This window comes from Callithrix jacchus, chromosome 11 (genome assembly GCF_049354715.1).
Source record: "Callithrix jacchus isolate 240 chromosome 11, calJac240_pri, whole genome shotgun sequence".
NCBI lineage: Eukaryota > Metazoa > Chordata > Mammalia > Primates > Cebidae > Callithrix > Callithrix jacchus.
The window spans coordinates 11,498,056-11,520,107 of record NC_133512.1 but is presented as its reverse complement, the minus strand read 5'-3'; the positions used below and the strand labels follow the sequence as shown (position 1 = coordinate 11,520,107).

The window sequence follows — 22,052 nt, the reverse complement described above, 5'->3', positions numbered from 1 at the left end:
TTTGCCAGCACCATGAATAGCTGAACTTCATGACATTTTTTTAGCTACCCCTGTGTTAAAATATCTGCAAGTGCAGAAACACTCGAATCATATGAACCAGGGTACAATCAGAGTGGACGAATTAGGCATAGATCAGCACAGCCTTCCATTGTGAAGTCACTTATTTTGCAGAAATAACCAAATTATCTATGTAGAAACATTCTTAAGAATAATGAATTTAAATCTCCTAATATGTCATTTACAAAATAGATGTGAGACTATATCCTCAAACCCCAAGAAAAGCAATTTTAACCAAAAAAGCTACAATTACTCTGAATTAGCCTCAAGAGTTATCTAGAAGGAGGAATAGAAAGTATCATGTCTTTAAATGCTCAAAAAGATTGATAACAGTAGAATAATGTGATATAAATGGCGTCTGAAGAGTATTCAGTTCCAGCAAGAGTAAATAGTAAGAGCAGCACTTTTAGAGAAATGATCAACATTAATTATATAAAACCTTGAATCCTGCCAGTCTATCCTACATGGCAATATATCCATTTGCATTTATTTTTATGAATTAAATGGATTTTAAGAGATTAGCAGCGTAGAGAAAGGCTGTGACTTTTGATCAAAACAAAAGGAAGGGTGAAGGGCTTCCAAATAAATGAGGATAAATGGAAGTAATGTTCGCTGACAAGCCATCTAACATTGATGATTCTCCTTAAGTGTAAGTATTAATAGTAAACATCGGAAGATTTATGTTAGCTTAAAAACTGCTATTACCTGTTGGATTTCCTTAAGGTAAAATGCTAAAGCTTCTCAGGCAGGGGTCTCTGGTATTTAACCAACACAAGAATGAAACAGAGTCATCTTTTATACATACTTGTCCTGCTGCATTTAATTTTAGCAGAACTTGTGTCTAAGAACTCATTCAAAGGCATAAAATGATATACTTTTTAAAGCCATGTCAAATTGTACCAAAATAACAGCAAACCCTTGCTCTGCTATAAACAGCCCTGAAGGTCATGATGTTTCTGCTACTCAAATGGTATTTTTGTAGTAAATTATCATTAAATATATGATGCTAACAGGAAAAATCTTGTATTACAGAATGTCATATTTACTTTTCAAAATTTTATAATTTGGTACAGGTATCATTTTCATTGGATTTATACTTCCAAAGTCTTCATGATTAGAATGCTGCATTACTGACTGGTTATATTAATTAAAATGAAACTAAAATTAATTTGAAAATAACTAGAAAAGTCATACATTTTTAATAAACAGAAGATGTTTGTATTTTTAAGAATTTCACATTTGCCTGACTATATAAATTGCCACGTGATAAAGTCATGCTTCTCTAATAGCTGAATTATGAGCTGTCTGGTTATTTGAATAAAAAATGGTGGATGAAACTTCTTTTTGAAGTCATTGTGATAACTGATGTATATATATTTACATGAAGAACTGTGTATTACCTGACTAATTTCTTATTTAGAAGAATAAATCCCATGTTAATGTCTTCAAATATGGAACCATAAAAGTGACTAAAATGAACTACTATGCAGAACAATACTGTAACTTTTATTCATGGAAAACACTTCATGTGTCAGTGAGCCAGTTCTAAACTCAAAAACAATGGAAAAACGCATTTTGTTTTCATTTCAGTGCTGATTACTGTCACTACCCCCAGACAGAGTTTCTGATCTCTGGACTATTGCTTGCAGATTTAAAAGGTAATTAGAAGCTGGGCGCAGTAGCTCACACCTCTAATCCCAGCACGTTGGGAGGCTGAGGCAGGCAGGTCACCTGAGATCAGGAATTTCAGACCAGCCTGGCCAACATGGTGAAACCCTGTCTCTACTTAAAAAAAAGAAAAACATTAGCCAGGCATGGTGGTGCGCACCTGTAATCCCAGCTACTCGGGAGGCTGAGGCAGGAGAATTGCTTGAATCCAGGGGGTGGAGTTTACAGTGAGCCGAGATTGTGCCACTGCACTCCAGCCTGGGCAACAGAACATGATTCCATGTCAAAAAAATATAAAAGAAAGAAAATAGATATGTAAGTACAGGCTTTGCTAGAATATTAAAACCAATAGAAAAGAATCAAGTGAGGATTTCATTACTGAAAAATAGAATAGCTGAAATTAAGAAGTTGATACATGTGTTTAGCAGCAGATCAGAGATAACAGAAAGAGGGTTTATAAACTGGGAGCTAGGACAACTGAAAATATCTGAGTTGAAAGAAGATAGAGGAAAAAAAGGGTAGAAAGTACATAGAGAAAAAGGAACAGAGGAGCACAACAGAATGATCCACCGTGTATAACTGGGGTTCCAGAGAATGGGGTAAAGGCACTTTTAAGGAGATAATAGCTTATCATTAAGCTTCAGGATAAGCCTTAGGATAAAAATAAGAACCTCTGCTAAGCACATCATAATTAAACTAATGAAATCCCAAAACAAAGATAAAAGTCTTAAAAGCATAAGAGGAAGGAAAATAGTTACCTTCAAAGGCATGACCAAAAGACTAACTTTGACTGTTTGGAAGGTAGAGAAATGACATTCCTAAGTGCTAAAGAAAAATACACCTAACCTTAAGTTCTCTCTCTCTATATAAAGAAATTATTCTTCAAAGGTATAGGTGAAATAGTGATGTTTTCAGAGAAACAAAATGTGAGATGATTTATCTCCAGTGGGCTTGCACTAAAAGAAATACTAAAGGGAGCTTTTTTTTTTTTTTTAAGGAAAATGATCCCAGACTTCCAGACAGAAACACAGATGTGTGAGAAGGATGAAGAGAAACAGAATGGATTAAAATGTGAGCAAAACTCTGCTTCTTGATTTGGGTGCTGTTTACGTGAACGAGTTCCCTTTCTGAAAAATTCATAAGCTCTGCACTTAAATTTGTGCACTTTTCTGTGTGTGTGTTGTGCTTCAGCAAGAATTTTACCAAAATAAAGCAAAATAAAAACTGCTTAGAGGAAAATTGACAGTCTCATTGCATACATTAGACAAGAATGGCTACAAACCAACGAGCTAAGCAGCAATCTTAAGAAATTAGCAAAAGAACAACAAATTAAACCCAAGGAAAGTAGAAAGAAGGAAATGATAAAGAATAAGGAGCAGCAAGTAATTAAACAGAAAACAAACATATATAGAGGATCAAGAAAACAAAAAGTTGGGTCTTTGAAAAGACTAATAAAAAATCCCTAGTGAGGGATATAGAAGGCAAAAGTGAGGAGTATGAGGATTGAAAACAGGACATCACACGGCACTGATGCTGCAGTACCCTGTGCTGGATGGGACCAGCTGAGTACTTTCTAGGCCTACCCCAAACATTCAGGATGAAGGCAGGGGATCCCAGCAGAATTTCCCAGGCCAAGGACAAGAGCAGCAGTAATATCGTCACTGAGTCTAGCGCCTTCTGTGCCACAAAAGTCCCTAATCCTGGATCACTGGAGTAGGTCTCTGTGTTTCAATCCAAGTGGAGAGAATAATCTTGGCTGGTCAGATGGTGGAGGACTGAGTTGCCTGAAACCATTTTTGGCTCTCTGGCACATAGGACATGGCAACTCAAAGCACATACATATGCCAGGCCATCTGTCATGGTGCATATTCAGTTGGTAGTTGCTTTTCCCTGTTGCAGTTGATTCAGATTCAGGGTGCAGGAACTGGATGTCGGGTCCTTCTAAGGAGCCCCTGACACTGAAAATGCAGCCTTCACAGCAAGTGTTTCTTTTATAGAAAAGGGACATTGTACTCCATTGGGGTAAAATTGCACGAAAAGATAATGTGGTAGGTTTAGAATTTGCTGGAATTGTTGCCTTTTGGGAGACATTGATCTTGGCTATTTGGCTGAGTTAGAGAGGCCATACAGGAAGGGCATCTGTGGATACTGAGATGTGTGATGAAGCAGGTTAGTGTCCGACTGTTAGAAGAAAAGGTGAAAAATGAAGTTACATGCACATCCCATCCTGTAACACCTAGGAAATGGTGTGTGCCTTTCCACAACATGCTGTCCAGCATGCACTGGCCACTTGGCTGACCTAGAGATGTCACCTTAGGGCTCTCAAATACATCTTTGTTGGTAGGCTCAGAGATCAGTCTATATCAGATGGCTCAAACAACTCAACGAGAAAAAAACAACCCCATTACAAACTGGGTAAAGGGTATAACAGACATTTTGCAAAAGAAGAAATACAAGGGGTCAGCAAACACATGCTCAACGTCACTAATCATCAGAGAAATGCCAATTAAAATCACAGTGAGATGTTATCTCATACTAGTCAGAATGGCTATTACTTAAAAAGTCAAAAAACAACAGATGTTGGCATGGTTGCAGAGAAAGGGGACCATTCATACACTTTGGTGAAAGTGTAAATTAGTTCAACCTCTATGGAAAACAGTATGGAGATATTCCAAATAACTAAAAATAGAACTGCCATTAGAACCAGTAAACTCACTGCTAGGTACTTACCTAAAGGAAAATAAATCATTAATTCAAAAGACATTTGCACTGTTATGTTTATTGCAGCACTATTCACAATAGCAAAGTCATGGAACCAACCTAAGTGTCACCAATAGTTGATAGAATAAAGAAAATGTGGTACATATACACCATGGAATACTACACAGCCATAAAAGATAAATTTATGTCTTTTGCAGCCACATAAATGGAGCTGGAGGCCATTATCTTAATTGAACTAACTCAGAAACAAAAAAAAAAAAAATCAAGCATCACATGTTTTCATTTAAAAGTGGGAGCTAAACAGTGGGGACACATGAGCATAAAAATGGAGATAATAGACTCTGGGGACTTCAAAAAGGGGGGTTTAGGAAAGGGATAAAGTCTGAAAAATTACTTATTGAGTTCACTGTTCAATATTTGGATAATGGGTAGATTAGAAGGCAAATCCTCATTATTATGCACGTAATATCCTTGTAACTAACAAACCATGTACCCCCAAATTTAAAATGAAATAAAATAAACAAAAAAAGAAAAAGTCATGGTCTGCATAGAGCCCTGGGAAGGCGGCTGGATTTTCTTTCGAGAGTCCAAATCTTGGCTGGGAGTGGTGGCTCACACCTGTAATCCCAGCACTTTAAGAGGCTGAGGTGGGAGGCTACTCGAGGCCAGGAGTTGGAGACCAGTCTGGATAACACAGTGAGACCCCATCTCTACAAAACTTTTTAAAAGTAGCTGGGCATGGTGTTATGTGCCTGTGGTCCTAGCTACTCAGGAGGCTGAGGCAGGGGAATCACTCGCGCCCTTGAGGCTGAAGTAAGCTATGATCATACCACTGTACTCCAGCCACTCTCTCACACCACAGAGTGAGAGAAAGAGGGAGGGAGGGAGGGAGGGAGGGAGGGAGGGAAAGAAGGAAGGAAGGAAGGAAGGAAGGAAGGAAGGAAGGAAGGAAGGAAGGAAGGAAGGAAGGAAGGAAGGGGAGAGAAAGAAAGAGAAAGGCAGAAAGGGAGGGAGAGATAAAGGAACAAAGGGATGAAAGGGAGAAAGGAAAAAAGGAAGGGAGGAGGAAGGAAAGAAAGAAGAAAGAAAGGAAGGGAAGAAAGAGGAGAAAAAAGAAAGGAAAAGAGAGGAAAGAAAGGAAAAAAGGAAGGAAGAAAAGAAGGAAAGGAGGAGGGAAAAAAGAAAGAAAAGAAAGAGTCGAAATCTTGCAAGAATTTGTTTTGTGGGTATCTAAGTCATTTTGGACTGCTATAAAAAATACCAGAGACTGAGTTGCTTAAACTACATGCATTCCTTTCTTACAATTCTGAAAGCTGGAAAGTTCAAGACCAAGGTGTTGGTGGATTAGGTTTCTGCTGAGGGCTCTCTTCCTGGGTTGCAGATGGCTGCCTTCTTGCTGTGTTCTCACACGGCAGAGAGAGAGAAATCATGTCTCTTCCTCCTTTTATAAAGGCATTAATTCCATTATGAGGGCCTACACACAAACATTAGCCTATAGCAGTGAGGTTCAAAGATCACCATAGTCACTTCATATGTGTCAAGCAGCTAGACTTCCATTTCACTGCTTCTGAGGCTTGAATATTCATTGCTTACATTGAGTTTGCCTGAAACGAATTTTTCTCTCCTTTGGGAACTGCTGATGATTAGGCTAGAAGGGAAAGGCCTAATTGTAGATTATTTTGACTGCTTTTTTCCACATGTTCCCATACTCTTTCTGCTTTTTCCCTTCTATTATTGACTGTTTAAAAAGAATTTACATAATTTACTCTCCCCCTTCCAAAAAGTATTTCATCATGTTCTTTTAATACTTATCCTTTTCATTGTTGAGGGTTTAGGCAGGTTTTAAGGGTTTAATTTTCACTAGAAATTTATGTTCTGTGTCAGAGAAAATTCATACTGTAAAATAAGCCTCTTTTTTAGGGGTAAATACTAAGAGAGAGGGAGGAACAGAAGTCCCAAAAAAAAGGCTGGATCTATAGGTCCAAATTTCTAGACTTTGTATAAAGATAGAGTATTTCATATGCCATTCTCTAGTAGAGGGCGGATTATTTGTAACTATATTTTCCCCAAAGGATATGAGAAGCACAATGACTCAATTTCTCCCTTATAAGGTGGGTTCTCTGATTTGGGATTTAAATTCATAGACCTTGAAAAACCTGAAAAAGAGACTGGTGATGACAATAAACAAGGATGATCTCCTCCTTTTTCTTTTCTGCTTTTTGTCTGCCCTCTTTCCTCGGGTAACACAGCTGGCACCAACAATGTAGGGCTAAATATGGCCCAGGTTCTGCAACTCTGGTTTTGCTTAGAGAGAAGGAACAGGGCTAAGATCACCAGCTGCAGTAATAGATAAGGGTTGCTTGTGTCTAAACGTTGTGGGTGTTCGTAGGTTTTTCAATATTCTTGGCTACCATATTGACTTTAGAATTTTGGGAAAGTGTGATACATGAGACAGAGTAGGCTGCATTAACAACAGCTTGGAAGAGGTTTTGTGCATTTTTGTATGACTTGGACTCTGAGCTCTTTCCTGGTTGGTCAAAGCTGGTGCGGACAATGTAGTTAGTATCATTTGACCATGGCCTTGTAGTTGGCTAGAGAACTATCTTGGCTGACGTCAAAAAGTCCCGGGAGTGACCTCTGAATTGGTCCTAGGTAGATAAGGTGCACAGAAGCTATGAAAGTACTCGGGAACGGCCGGGCGCAGTGGCTCACGCCTGTAATCCCAGCACTCTGGGAGGCCAAGGTGGGTGGATCACAAGGTCAGGAGTTTGGGACCAGCCTGACCAGCATGGTGAAACCCCATCTCTACTAAAATACAAAAAAAGTTAGTCAGGTGTGGTGGCACACACCTGTAATCCCAGCTACTTGGGAGGCTGAGGCAGGAGAATCACCTAAATCTGGGAGGCGGAGGTTTCAGTGAGCGGAGATCACATCACTGCACTCCAGCCTGGGTGACAGAGTGAGACTCCATCTCAAAAAAAAGAAAAGAAAAAGAAAAAAGAAAGTACATGGGAAGGCATACAAAATGTTCAGACAGGACTTTCTGAAGCTCCATAGATCTCTATCCTCACCAAAACTAGCTGTGGCTATGCACAACCATTGACTCGGCTGAAATACTCAACAGGTCAGAAGAGGTGGGAATGAAGTGAAAAAAGGGAAAACTCTCCCTTCCACTGCATTTCTAACATTCGTTTCCTGGCCCCAATGGAGAGAGGAGGAGTCACTAAACTGGTGGGTCAGATGCTGAGTGTGGATTGGGCCATGTTTGACAGAGCACAAAGTCCTCTGTTTTCAAAGGTGGTACCTTTGTACCACCTCCTGATTACAAGGGGAAGGTAGATAGGTCAGTTGACTCTGTTCTCTCCCTGTGGCTGACCCAGAGACCATCTGGCCCTCTCCCTCTGCCCATATTTCCCTGCCCCTTCCTCTAGCAGGGAAACCCAACTTTTTTAGGCTCAGGAAAATCTATGGGAAAGACAGGATGTAACTGCTGCTGTCCTTGAGCATGAGTCTCATGCTTCCTGCACTGGAATACTGAGCACTAGCTTCATTCATTCATTAAATAATTGAATACATACTTATTAAGCCCTCTAAGGGGAGACAGTACTAGCAATAAAATGCTCTTTTAAAATGTTATCTTGGTGTTGAAATCATAGATGAATTTTGCTTTGATCTTTTCCTCAAATTTTCTGTGGGAATAAGCAATACTTTTATAAATGCATATATGAATGGTATCCATCCATACATAACAAATGCACCAAAATGGGGGCAATTCTGGATTTATATGTGAGGAAATGATTGAAATCCTGTGTAGTTATCTTTTAATGTGACTTTCTCTACAACTTTTTATGGTGGATACACTGAGCTTCCTCCCCACTTGGGATCATCTGGATATGAGGAAGGCTGTATATTAACCACCATGACCTTCCTTCCAGATCTCCATTTTGGTAGATTGTGATCGTCTAGTGATGTCTGTGTTCTCAGGTTTCCCCCCCTCTGCCCCACATTTCCTTGCCTATCATACCAGGGAGGTAAAGTGCCCAGGAATTACTCCTACTTCAAAGTTCCCTCCACTGGAGGCCAGGCGCGGTGGCTCACGCCTGTAATCCCAGCACTTTGGGAGGCCGAGGCGGGTGGATCATGAGGTCAAGAGATCGAGACCATCCTGGTCAACATGGTGAAACCCTGACTCTACTAAAAACACAAAAAATTAGCTGGGCACGGTGGCGCATGCCTGTAATCCCAGCTACTCAGGAGGCTGAGGCAGGAGAATTGCCTGAACCCAGGAGGCGGAGGTTGTGGTGAGCCGAGATCGCACCATTGCACTCCAGCCTGGATAACAAGAGCGAAACTCCGTCTCAAAAAAAAAAAAAATAAATAAATAAAAATTAAAAAATAAAACAAAGTTCTCTCCACTGGATAAGCCAGTACTGTAGCCCTCCATGGGACCAGAATGCTGCCCCAGTCCTGTACCTTAGTCATGGGACCCCTATTGGCCTACTGTGGTCTTATCAGGACATCACAGTGGCTAAAGCACAGGTCGAAGGCAGGCTGCCTTGGTTCCCAGCCCAGTCCTATCAAATGTTTGTTATCTGTGAATACTGAACAGGTTGCATTATCTTCCTTTGCCTCCTGCTCCTCATTAACAAAAAGGAAAAATAAAAATATCTGCCATCTAGGGATCCATAAGGGTTAAATGAGGCAATATAGCTCAGCATGATGCCAGGCACATCAGGAGGCTCAGAGTTTAGCTGCTGGTATTATTAGTGTTATTCCGCTACTCAGGACAGTAGCCTTACCCCAAATGACAGCCCAGGGGTTGGACCTTGCAGCCCATGTACAGTTCCCCAGGATGAGCACAGGCCGCACTCCTGAAATGACTGCAGCCACCTTTGCTCCATCTGCTGCGTCTGTGTAATTGGACACCGTGGCGATCAGCTTGCCATGCCCTTCAGACACTGCCTCACCTACCTGGCTGCAGATTCAGACATAGCATCTTAGTTAGGTCAGTGTCCCTTGTCTGCCCCACATTCCTGCCTGCCAAATTTGGCCTCTCGCCACACCTACCTGCCACAGGCCCTTAGAGCAAGGCCCCATTTCAGGAATGTGGCCTACGTGCATCCCTGGGGATCGCTACCCAACTCATAGAGATCAAAACGGGCTGACAGTCCCTTCCTTGGGTTGTGGAAGCCTTTAGAGGGTCTCAGCAGCCTGGTTGAGGTTCTAGCTTTATGTGTCTGTGATTTTGAACAAAAGAGATTCATTTTGTGTGTAGAGTGGCTTTGAGGGGGAAGAGGAGAAGCTATTTATTTATTTTTCCATAGAGTTCCAATTTCATTCTACCTCATCTGTGTAGATGAAAATCATTTCTGAGTTCTTCCAATTTCTTATTATTCCCCTCTCGTTAGGAAAGGGGGCACTGTAGAGTGGTCAGCAGAAACACATTTCTTCCTGTCTCTTTGATCCCATCCTGCACCTGCCACCTGCCACCTGCCTTACCCATATGTCTGGTCATCCCACCCCTAGCCGGTCAAGGGCTTCTGGGAAAGGCCTGTCCCATAACTGTTCTTTGGGTCCTGTTGCTTTCCGACTCCTCACGGCCCTCAATTTGTCAAACTGCCCTTCAGTGTCCCATGTCTCTGACATTGCCATGGGCTCTGACATGGTGCTGAAGTACGACAGATAATCCTGAGCTCAGATCTCAGCTCCATCACTCTGAACCTTAGGCAAGCCACCACGATGCTCGGAGAATAAGATTTCTCATTGGATACAACAATGATGGCTTCCACCTCATGATAAGATTCTTGCCAAGAACGTTGATACCTGTAAGCACTGAGTTAACGAGAGTCCTTATTTTTATGGCCTATTCCGCTCAGTCTATAAACATGCACAAGCCTCCCCTGATCTTTAAAAGACCTCCCTTTGATTTTATTCCTTATTTGGCTACTTTCTCAGAGCCACTCTCATTCCCAGCCATTCCACAGGACTGCTGTGTTCCCCTGGCCTCTTCTTTATAAATGCAGATTCACCAGAGGGTCACCAACCACTCCAGCATGCCCAGGCCTGAGCTGTTTCTGGGACACAGGACTATCAGGGACCAAATCAGGAGAGTTCCAGCAAACCAGGATGAACCATTCACTCTACCCTTCAGCCTACACTTTCTCACCAACTCCCTGAATTAGACAAAGCCCACAGCTCCCACAGGGCCACCCTCTGCAGTGACTTCTGTATCTTGTGACTCGTGGTGCTCAGCAGGTCATAATGATGACACCCTTGATGCTTTCTCCTCCCTTGAATTCCAGGGTCTTGGATGATACTCTCGATGGTTTCCCTGGCATTCTGGTTACTATGGCTGCATAACCATCAAACTGAAAACATGACAGCTTCAGCAGCACGCTCTTATTACCTCTCAAAGTTCTGTGTGGTGTGGGCTCAGCAGGGCGGCTCTCCTGCAGTTCTCACATGGTGTTGCCATTGACAGCAGCTGGGGCTAGATGTCTGATATGGCCTATTTCCTGACTGGGGATGGCTGGAAGTGCTGGGCCTCCCAGCATGCTCTTGTCATGCATCCCCAAATACAGCTAGCATGGGCTTCTCCCAGCCCAGATGTCTCAGGGCTTTAAGAATGAGTGTCCCAAGAGGGAGGAAGGGGAAACTTTGAGTATCTTGAGGCCTAGGCTGGAAGTTGGCACTTTAGTTTGGAAACCAGCCCAGGTCACAACACCCACCCGGGGGAGGTGACATGAACAAAACCTCTCAATGGGAGAAGCATCAAGGAATTTATGGCCACTATTAACATGCTGCATTTGAGGATCTCTCTGTTCTTCCTGCTCTGCCTCCTCCATGGAATTCGATCCTCAACCCTCCTCTTCTCACAGTCTACATCAATTATCTTCACATCCAGGCACACATCCAGTTCCTCACCAAACCATGTCGATCTTGCCTCCTAAGTCTCTTTCTAAATCAGCGTCTTCCATTTTTCTCATTCCAGGAGTTCTTTGTTTCTCACCTGTTTTTATGCCTGTTTTCTTGGTGGTCTCCGTCCTCCAGCATCAGCACCTCACAGTCTTCTCTCCACACTTCTGCCAGAATCCAATTTCTAGAATGCAAATCTAATTGGAATGCTTTTTTCTACTTAAAGCATTTGCATAGCTCTGTGTGCTCTGCAGGCCTATGTCTAAACTGCCTATAACCTCTAACCTTGGGCTCCTTCCTGGAATGTTTCTTTTTCAATTCTATCCCGCCCAGCCCAGCCTCACCCCTTCCCACCTCTGTGTGCCACCTGCCCTGAGTCCAGATCTTCCTTGTAACTTGGAGGTGATTAGGTCCTTGTCCCAAGGTCAGGCTAGGGCTCCTATTCATACTACTTCACACAAGGCAGAAAAAGAAATACATGGTTGTCTCGCCAGTGTAATGCCAGAGCCTCGACATGCAAGGAGGGAGCCAGCATGTCTAGATCTGAGCACAGTCCCTAGCAGGCCTCCAGAACAATAGGGCTAAGAGAGGCAGCTATATCTTATGTTTTCACACTGACTTGACAACTCAGGGTTAATCTGGAAAGTCTGGCTTTGGGTTAATAAGGCCTTGACCCTTTATTTATGTTGACTGAGGGTTTTCTTCTCACTGGGAAGATCGGACATGTACCTGCCTGGAAGCCTGCCCCATCATTTTGTATTGCTGTGAATCTGAACTGAATGTTTTGGTTATATCTTTCCAGCTGTTTTCTGTAATAATGCTCAGTCACACTTTGTTATTTAATCTGAGGGACTGAGACCTCCATGGACTGCAGGTCAATTTTGATGTCCCCCAGATGCAATGGAATCCTTGATGTGCTGAGAAGTGACTGGACAGCTGCATCTTGTCTTCCCACATGGGCCAGGCCGTCCACTGCCACACCCCGTTGTCTCATTGACTGTGTTCTATCAGAGTGGCCTCTGGCAGCCCCATGCAGTTCAGACAGGGACCAGCAGCAACTGTGGCCCCTCTAGTTCTCTGCTTCTTCTGTGTCCCATGTTGCAGGCCTTGGCTGGGATTGCTGAAGGTGGATATGTTTCCCTGAAGTCGCCTTGCATGAATAGTCACAAACCCTTTTTGTTTTTTTAATTTGAGACAAGGTCTTGCTTAATTGCTCCGGCTAGACTGCAGACCTCCCCAGCTCAAGCGATTCTCCCACCTCAGCTTCCCAAGTAGCTGGGTCTACTGGTGTGTACCATCAAACAGAGCTAATATTTAAAAAAATCTTATTTTTTCATAGAGATGGTGTCTGATTCTGTTGCCTAGGCTGGACTTGAGCTCCTGGGCTCAAGTGATCCTCCTGCCTCTTCCTCCCAAAACGCTGGGATTATAGGTATGAGCCACTATGCCTGGCCCCAAATCCGTTTTATCATGTCATCCTAAAACTAAAAAAAGTAATATTAATGGTTCATAGACTACATAAAGTCTAAGCACTTTGATCTTTCCGGTACTTCTCAGCTTGTCTTGAATTCCAGCTACAGCTCTGTTTCCTTCCACGCAGCTGTGAGGCGCCCTACCTGCACGCGGCTCTGATGCTGCCACAGTGCCCACCCTGCTGTGCCTTCAGTCTTGCTCTTCCATCACTGTTATGTTATATCTACATCTCATTAGCATACAGGATGTATAATATCTAATATATGATATCACATGCTGCATGGTAACCTCAAAGGGACAAAATGATCACATTGTGAGTATTTCCCACACTTTCACTCTGGGCTGCTAGAGAGCCTGATTATGGATTCGACAGCCTGGGCTCCTTCCTCTACCAGCGGAACGGATGCCTCTCTAGCAAGATTAATTCTTTTTGGCTTTCTAAGCAAAACTGGAAGAGAAGAAGGAAGGGCAGACCAATATGAGTATAAGCTGTAACCCAAGGTAGGTTTATGGAGAAGTTTAGGTGGCAGGGACACCAGGGAGGGGAATCAATTGTGTGGTGAAAGGACACAGATGAAAGAAGAAAAAGAATTTCAGGAGTATCACTGTGAACTGTATATTTTTTCCCTAAAATTTAAGAAACACAAGTAAGAATCTAAGCAACTCAAATTATGACTGTTAGCCAGTGCAATTTTAACCATGATTTCACTTCAGCCTAGTCCTAAAGTGGGTGGGCAGTGGCAGGGGGAGTCTTGGTTTCCAGGGAGTTCTATAAAAAAATCAGATGGCACAACAGTATAAATGGCACAACAGTATAAATATGATGGCACAAAAAATGATGGCACAAAATATCAGATGGCACAAATAATATGATGGCACAAAAAATCAGATGGCACAACAGTATAAATCTGCCTATGATTATGCAGATATGTATATGGGGCCATGCGTCTCCCTAATAGAAAACCTGTGAAGCAGTGCAGTGATCACACATTTACGTTACAGGTTGGGTTCAGTCTCCCCACACAGACTTAACTTTCTTAAGACCTTAGCGCCTATGGCCCAAATATTCATTGTAGAGTAAATTGAGACATCTCCTTGGAAATAACACAACAGTGATTGAAAATGGCAGCCTGCGGTGCAGTCCTTAGCAATGCTGGCTCTAAAGGCAGAGCAGTCCTGGTGAAAACATGCCCAAGTTCAAATAAAAGGCTCTAACAACATGTCACCTTGACCATCTGGACTGCGGCCTGATGAAGCCCCTGTGTTTAATCTCAGTGCTGGTGGCTCTGGCCCCAGCGAGCTTGTCCTGGGAAACATTGCTCCAGAATACCAAGGAAGAGATGGCAGCCGGATTCCCTGGAGCCCTGCTTTTCCGCCAGCACCCTCCACTCTCCAGCTTTGGCTGCAAAGGATTTCCCCACAGAAAACTCTCAGCATAAAGCCATTCATGTCACAACTGTCACCAAGGCACCAATATGTCTGTTCCCAGAGCAGAAATAAAAGCCAGATGTCTATTCCCACCCTGACTCCTCTCAGAGGAAACCCACAATCCCTAATTCACAGGCCTCTAATTATGGCAGAGGGTCTGCTGTTGACTGAGCTCTTGCTGTCCCAGACACACGGCCAACCACTTCTGGGCTTCTTCACTTCATCTTCACGGGGCCACCTTGAAGGGGATGCACATCACTTTCATTTTATAGGTGAAGAAACAGAATCTCAGAGTCCAGAGAGGCTCCCTGGGCATGCGGTTGAGCCCCAAGTTGCTGTGGCCATCATGCTGCCTCTGGCTTGGAAGCCACTGCCTGAAGCCCAGAGTGAGCAGGCGGATCCCGACAGCCCCCACCTGTGTGAGGCTCACTTTGCCATGGTCAAGCGGGAGTCAGTACAAACTGACAGTAGGGTTGGCCGCTTAGATTTTCTGTTATGTATAATCAGGAGCCTCTGTATATTTTTAAAACATGAGAGGATGATTGAAATGGGATTCATGCCCTTGTAAGACAGGTTAAAGGGGCGTCCCAGCCCCTTAGGCCCCTTTGGCCTTATTGCGGACACAGCCAGAGGCACTGTCTTTGAATCTGAGAGGGCCCTCACCAGAAGCAGATCTGTTGGCACCGTGATCAAGGACTTCCCAGTCTCTAGAACTGTGAGAAATAAGTTTCTATTATTTATGAATTACCCAGTGTGAGGTATTTTGTTACAGCGGCCTGAAGGGACTGAGACAGACAACATGATGGGAAAGGATTAAAAATGGTGTGCAAAAAAGGTTGAGGGGTGTTCTTCCGACGGGTGCAGGGAATGATGAGACCAGAGCAGGCAGCAATCTGGGGGTGCATCCAGCCAGGTGTCCACACGAGGAAGCGAGGGGAGAGATGGGCTGAGCCTGAGACTGACCGGGGAGGTGAGATGGGATTGGGGTGGGTGGTGCTGGCTGGTGGGGGTAGGACACTAAGGCAAGGCAAAGAGGTTGAAAATGACTCCAGATTTCCTGTTTATGCCTGGACAGCTGTGAGGAGGCGGTGCCCACGAAAATGATGAGAACACAAGGGTTGGGGAGAAGGCAGCCCCTTTGGCAGTGGGCTCCTTTTGCTGTAATCAGAGGTCACTCCAGACAAACTGCCCAGTTCTTCATACTAAAATTGGATGGACAGGGAGGTACACAAAGCAGATCTGGGCCAGAGATCAAGAAGACAAGGATGCCCTCTTTTCAGAACAACCTCATCTGCGCAGCGTTCTGGGCAATCCAAGCTTTGATTTGGAAGGACTCTGACAAAGTACACAGTGAACTAGGGCTGTGCTAGCTCCCTCTGAAGCTTTGAGATGGGCCAGCAACGCCCGACTGCATGTATTAAAAAATGATAATTGAGGTACTACAACAATACAGGATTGTATAATTTTATAGGATGGGTCAACTTAAAATTTCACCAGCCTGTCTTCTGTCAGTGTTAAAGTTTGTATCTTTACAGTTCATACATTACAGCCATCGATACTATGGTCAGATAGCCAGGTGCCCCCTAGAGAAAAATGATGCCAGAGAACAGGAAGTGATTCAGGCTGTACTTTTAGTATTTTTATCAAGTATGTTACTCCTTGGAGAGTGCAGAAAATATTTGTTTAAAATATTCCTAATTTGATGGTACTTTCAAAGTCTGATTTAGTCAGACCATTAAAAGTAGTATAAATCAATAGCAATTATCTACTTCAAAACTGAATCATCATCCCCAAAGAAAAGTGCTATTAGAACACGGTAGATGCCAGGTCATCTGCAATATATCGTCACTCTCATAAAAATAAATAACGAAAGGAAAAGAAAGAGAAAAATCAAAATAAAAGGAACACCTCGTTTTATTTTATTATGCTGATTTAATTTAATCTCCATGGAGGAAGAATGACCTTCTCTTGTACTTCAGTGTTTAAAATCTGGCCAATGTTTCATGTTTTCAAAATTATTTTTAATTTTAAGAGAGTATAATTTACCAATTAGATTAATTGTGTTTATTCCTGCTGGGAGACTACAAAGACTCTTATTTTTAGTTCATAACAGAAGTTTCTGTAGCCCTTTGGATCATGGCTGGGATTCTGCATTTTTATTATAGCAAGAGGAGCTTTGATGCTTGGATATGTTATGGAAGGACAGAACGTTTCGTACAGCCAATCTCTCCCTACACGTTAACTTGGCCCTTTTTAGTCATACCTTTTTGAAAATGCAAATTATTTCACATAACATATAAATGTATGTAGCATCTTACATACAATTTTAATGCATCCAGATCCCTAAAGCTATAATTCATTATAGCATTTTAATTGACTTGATCTACATTAGTATATGTGCCCTAATATGCCAATCATTTGCAAATTCAAGCTTAGTTTTGATAAATTTTTACTTTTTGACAAATTATATTACATTAGTATAAAATAATGTATTCTTAATATATTGATCACTCATTTGATAGATTTGCAAAATGTAAATACCTGCCTTTCCCATTTCACTTTAATTGATATTCCTCAAACACTGGGACATTGCTAGTCAAACAGGTAGGTTGAGGAGCAGCACCTTCCTAAGCCTGCACAAAAACATTTTTACAATGTCATTATTTAAAGTGTTCAACTTTCAGTTATTTGAAATATGCCTTTTGCAAGCCACTTTTTTTTTTTTTGAGATAGAGTTTCACTTTTGTTGTCCAGGCTGGAGTGCAATGGCGTAATCTTGGCTCACTGCAACCTCCGCCTCCTGAATTCAAGAGATTCTCCTGCCTCAACCTCCCAAGTGGCTGGAACTACAGGTGCATGCCATCACACCCGGCTAATTTTTGTATTTTTAATATACACAACGTTCCACCATGTTGGCCAGGGTGGTCTTGAACTCCTAACCTTGGGTGATCCTCCTGCCTTGGCTTCCCAAAATCCTGGGATTACAGGTGTGAGCCACCATGGATGATCAAGCCATTTGTTTTTTATAGGACGCTGCTGCTTGACCAAGTTTGAACATACTTTCATTCAATTATGATGATCTTTATGTATTATAAAGAGCTGATTTTATATTATAATGTCTTTTTGTTTTTGTTTTTTGAGAAAGGGTCTCACTCTGTTGCCCAGGCTGGAGTTCAGTGGTGCTATCATGACTCACTGCAGCCTCGACTTCCTGGGTACAAGTGATGCTCCCACCTCAGCCTCCCAAGTAGCTGGGACTATAGGCACACATCATCATACTTGGCTAATTTTTTTGTAGAGATGGGGTTTTGCCATGTTTCCAGGGCTGGTGTAGAACTCCTGGACTCAAGCAATCTGCCTGTCCTGGGCTCCCAAAGCTGGGATTACAGGTGTGAACTACCATGCCTGGCCTATAATGTCTTTCTAATATTTAAAGTGTGTTTTCATACTGCCCATGAAGACAATTATATGAAATGGTTATTTGGGATAAATATACAATAAATGTTCTATATATGTTACAGAAATCAAACTGCCTTGAAGGGAATGGCACTAGGGCTGGATTAATTTACAACACAAATTCCCCCTTTTCTGGTGTGTTGGCCCATGCAACTGAGGAGACAGTCAGGAGATCACATAGCATCAAAGTGTAGAAGGGATGTGGCTGTATGGGATGGTCATTGCCTCTTGAGTCTGAGTCAGGTATATTGAAATTCCCACCCAGAGATTGCCTCCTCCTTAATATTTATCTCCCTGACTTTAAAAAGATAAAAACTTGCAAGTTGTGTTTGCGCTAGCTCCATTGAGGACTGCTACTTCACTTTGACCCTAAAAATGGGTTCTTATGTCTGTTTCTCAATTAATTAGAGCATAAAGGGAAAAATTGGGTGCACCGTAAGAAAGAAAAACCTCTCTTACCAAACTTCCATTGAAGGTTTGTGCACACATACTATTATTATGTCTAACAATCATTACTCATGCAAGTTTTTATCCTTTCTGTTCTTATTGAAATTTAGGAGGTTTGTATCAGGTGCCACTTGCTGGAGCCATCTCTACACCCCAAACAAACCCACATTTCCTAGGCTGAATGATGCTGTTTGTGGGGTAATGAGAGAGGTCAGCATGACTAGGGTGAAGGGTGTCTGCTGGGGAGGATGGAGAAGTAGGGCTGTGGGCTGATGGTGAGTTTATGCTGGGGCTTGGCAGCTAAGCAGACAGACTGCAGCTGATGCAGTAGGACAGAGGAGCCATAGAGCTTTGGGGCAGATGGTAGCAGAATTGGGCTTAAGGGATTTTGCCTGGTATGGATTAGAGAGGAGAAAAGCCAGAGCCAGGGAGATAAGTATTAAAGAAAAGAAATTCTCTTGCTGGGAGTTGTATTATGCCTATCTCAAAGACAAGGGCAAGAAACCATATCTTATAAAATCATGTTCCCTCTAGACCCTGATAGTATAAAAATTTCCTCCTTGCCTATTCACCCTGCATTAGCTAACACAAGAAAGCGATATTGGGTCATTGCTAGGAGCAGAGATACCATAAGCTTCTTCAAAGACAGACACCAGGACCTTCATCTGCACATCTGTAGTCCTTGGAATATAGTAGGTCTTACAAAAACGTTTGTCAAGTGAATGAATGAAAATAAGAGCAAATGAAAATGGAAGCAAAATATGCTTGAGGATATAATCTTTCTTGGACCACAAGTCAAATGACAATGGATAACTTCAGATTCCTAGCTGTGCATCTTTTCCTCTGAGAACTGGATAGCTGGAATAACAGACCATTCCATTTCCTTTCCAACAGGCCACACTGAACGAACATCTGCTGAGAACCATAAAGTGCATGAAGAAGTTTGTCCATGACATCACTCCATACCCAACAGGAGGGGAAGGGGCTGCGGACTGAAGGTAAGCTGTGCATTCCTTCAGCTGGCAAATGTGAAGCCCATCTAGGTATTTCCTCATGCAATGAGAACTACAGCAGTATGGGGACCCATGAAAAAAGCCTGCCATAACTCTGAAAATGATTTATTTTCAAAAGCAGAAGAAAATTTTAGAAAATATATAAATAAGATACGTGATAGCAAGTTTAATCATTCAGAAATGTCAGTAGATTAAAAATCAAAGACACAGGCTGGCAGTGCCAATGTCTCACAGCCCTCCAGAGGAGTTGTGGCCAGAGCCAAAGGTCAGAGCAAAATGTGGAAAATCACTGACAGACCGGGACCATGGGCAGGAAGCCTTGAAAGACTGAGTCAAGCAAAGGCAAAGCTGGAAGGCAGGATGCCAGTTGAGAACACCTGATCTAACTATAGCCACGTTGGAGACGTGCCCCTGCAGGAGCCATGGAGTGAAAGTTAAGGGACCTGAGCCAAAGGGGCTTATGAATAGGAACCAACTCTTCCTTGGCATTAAAGGGGCAGCCCTCTGGGCTGGTTGGGTGGCTTTTATCCAATTGCCCTAGACCTCACCACTTACTACTGAACATTTTTTTTTTTCTTGAGACAGAGTCTCGTTCTGTCACCAGGCGCCAGGCTGGAGTGCAGTGACGCGTCTCCACTCACTGCAACCTCCGCCTCCCGGGTTCAAGCAATTCTCCTGCCTCTGCCTCCCAAGCAGCTGGGACTACAGATGCGTGCCACCATGCCCAGCATATTTTTTATATTTTAGTAGAAACGGGGTTTCACTATGTTGGCCAGGATGGTCTTGATCTCTTGACCTCGTGATCCACCCGCCTTGGCCTCCCAAAGTGCTGGGATTACAGGCATGAGCCACCGCACCCGGCCCACTGAACATGTTTTTAAGGATCTCTTTAAATCTGCACCTCTCTTTTAGAGGACCCATTTCCTAATGGAGGCAGTGCAGCAGAACAAACAATGAAACGATTGAATTCTGCCTCATCCATGTCTGCCAAGGCATAAGAATGGTCAAAGCACTCACGTTCCACAAAGTACGAGCTGGCGTCAATCTTCCAGATGATCTGGCCCCGATGAGAACCATTGACTCCACGGTTCTTGTAGTCCAGAAAGTTTTCAGACAAGACCTCATCTATACTCCCAGAGGAAGAAAACACAGTAAAGAAACAGCGTATCAGTCAACAGCATATTTAGGGGAATAAAAGAAAGCGAGCAAACGATACAAATGCTGCTTCCACCTCAAAAGAAGAAAATGCACCTGGAGTCAGAGCATCAGATAGCAGAAAGCATCCCAAAGACGCCATGGGACCAAAGGCTTTTTGTGCAGGAATCTCCTCCCCACCCCACAGCTCTCCTGGCAGGAGATCATCTAGCTGGTTGGGGAATACCTCCAGAAACAGAGCAATGATTACTGCTATTGCATTCACTTCACTTTTAATTGGCTCAGTGTGAAAAGCTCAGTGTGAAAATCTTCCTCCTAAAGCTTCTATGAACTGATCCCTATTTAAGACTGAGGTCAAGACATAAAGAAAGAGTCTCCATTTGGGGAGTAGTTCTCACAGACTCCACCTCGTATCATCTCTCCTCCCACCTGGGCATCACCACCATCCTACACATAGTTGCACCCCTGAAGTTATCTATCCATCCATCATGCACTCACTCATGCATTGTTCATTCAACAGCTGAAATCCAACCATCTGCCAGATGCTGGGGAAGGTGCAGGGGTTGTGGTGTTGGGCATACCAGTGTGATCTCTTCTGAACCAAAGCTTACAAACAATTGAGAAGATAGACTGTAAACACGAAGCAAAGAAATAACTGTTTGATCATAACTTGTGATAAGAGATGGAAAGGAGGCCAGGCATGGTGGCTCACACCTGTAATCCCAAAACTTTGGGAGGCCGAGATGCAGATCACGTGAGTTCAGGAGTTCGAGACCAGCCTGGCCAACACGGTGATGAGAGAATGTGTTCTCTTTCTGCATCCACAAGGGGGAGTAGTTTTAAGGGCAAGAACTTCCCAGCGCCATGCCCCCCTCCCAACTCTCTCCATCCTGGAGATTTAATGGTTTATGTTTGAATTTCACAGGCAAGGGAAGTAACTAAGAGTCAATCAGTCCAGTGGAAGTTCTAAGGAACTCCTTTCATTGGCCCTGGGGTCTTAGAGAAGGTGGTGGTTCCTCCTAGGTTAAAAGTCCTCTTCTTCCACACCCCTTTGGACTCCATGTTTGGGTCCCCTTCCATGAACACTCCCTTTGTGGGAGCCATCTTTCTCTCTCCTGGATTTCCCCTCTGGAGTCCCCTTCCACACTCTCTTGTGGAAGCCTGTCTTCCCCTCCTAAATTCCATCTCTCTCTGTTGCCTTCCACTCAGTGTGGAAGCTGCTTTCCTCTCCTGGATTCCATCTTTCTGGATTCTCTCACTCAGTGTGAGACTTAGCTGTTTCTCTCTCTTTAAATAAATCACTTTCTACACTTTTGGGTCCAGCATTTGCTGCACACTGCACCGTGGTCCCCTCTGTCATTCTTGAGAGGGCAGGAGGCCAAGAACCTGGAGAAACATTCTCTCAGGGAGCTGAAGGCACCCTGAACCCCTGAACCCCAATATTACATTTTGGCGAGCCAGCCAGGAGAGGAGTACACTAGAAAAGGGGTACAGCCAGGAGAGGGGTACAGCTGGAGAGAAGACTTCAAAATCGTGAGTAAAACCAGCCCCATTCTGTTCTGTCTCTTTAAGAACACCTGAAGCAGCACAGCCAGGTGGGGCTGCAGCGAACCTGAGCAGCAGTGCCTGGAGGCATGACCTAGCCCCTCTTAAGTGGTGTGGCCCAGCCAGAATTAAAAGTGCAGTTTTTGTTTTGTTTTTTTTTTTTTTACCTCCAAG

General features: G+C 43.2%; 1 protein-coding gene across 33 annotated transcripts in view; it reads right to left on the bottom strand.

The window, feature by feature from the left end:
* Window positions 1-22,052, bottom strand: part of HECW1 (HECT, C2 and WW domain containing E3 ubiquitin protein ligase 1) — a 461,351-nt gene that overhangs the window by 233,972 nt on the left and 205,327 nt on the right. For all 33 annotated transcript variants that reach the window (XM_035253249.3, XM_078342276.1, XM_078342281.1 and 30 more), the window contains one exon: window positions 20,196-20,303. In XM_035253249.3, coding sequence (XP_035109140.3) covers window positions 20,196-20,303 — 108 coding nt within the window. The remainder of the gene's footprint in view (window positions 1-20,195; window positions 20,304-22,052) is intronic.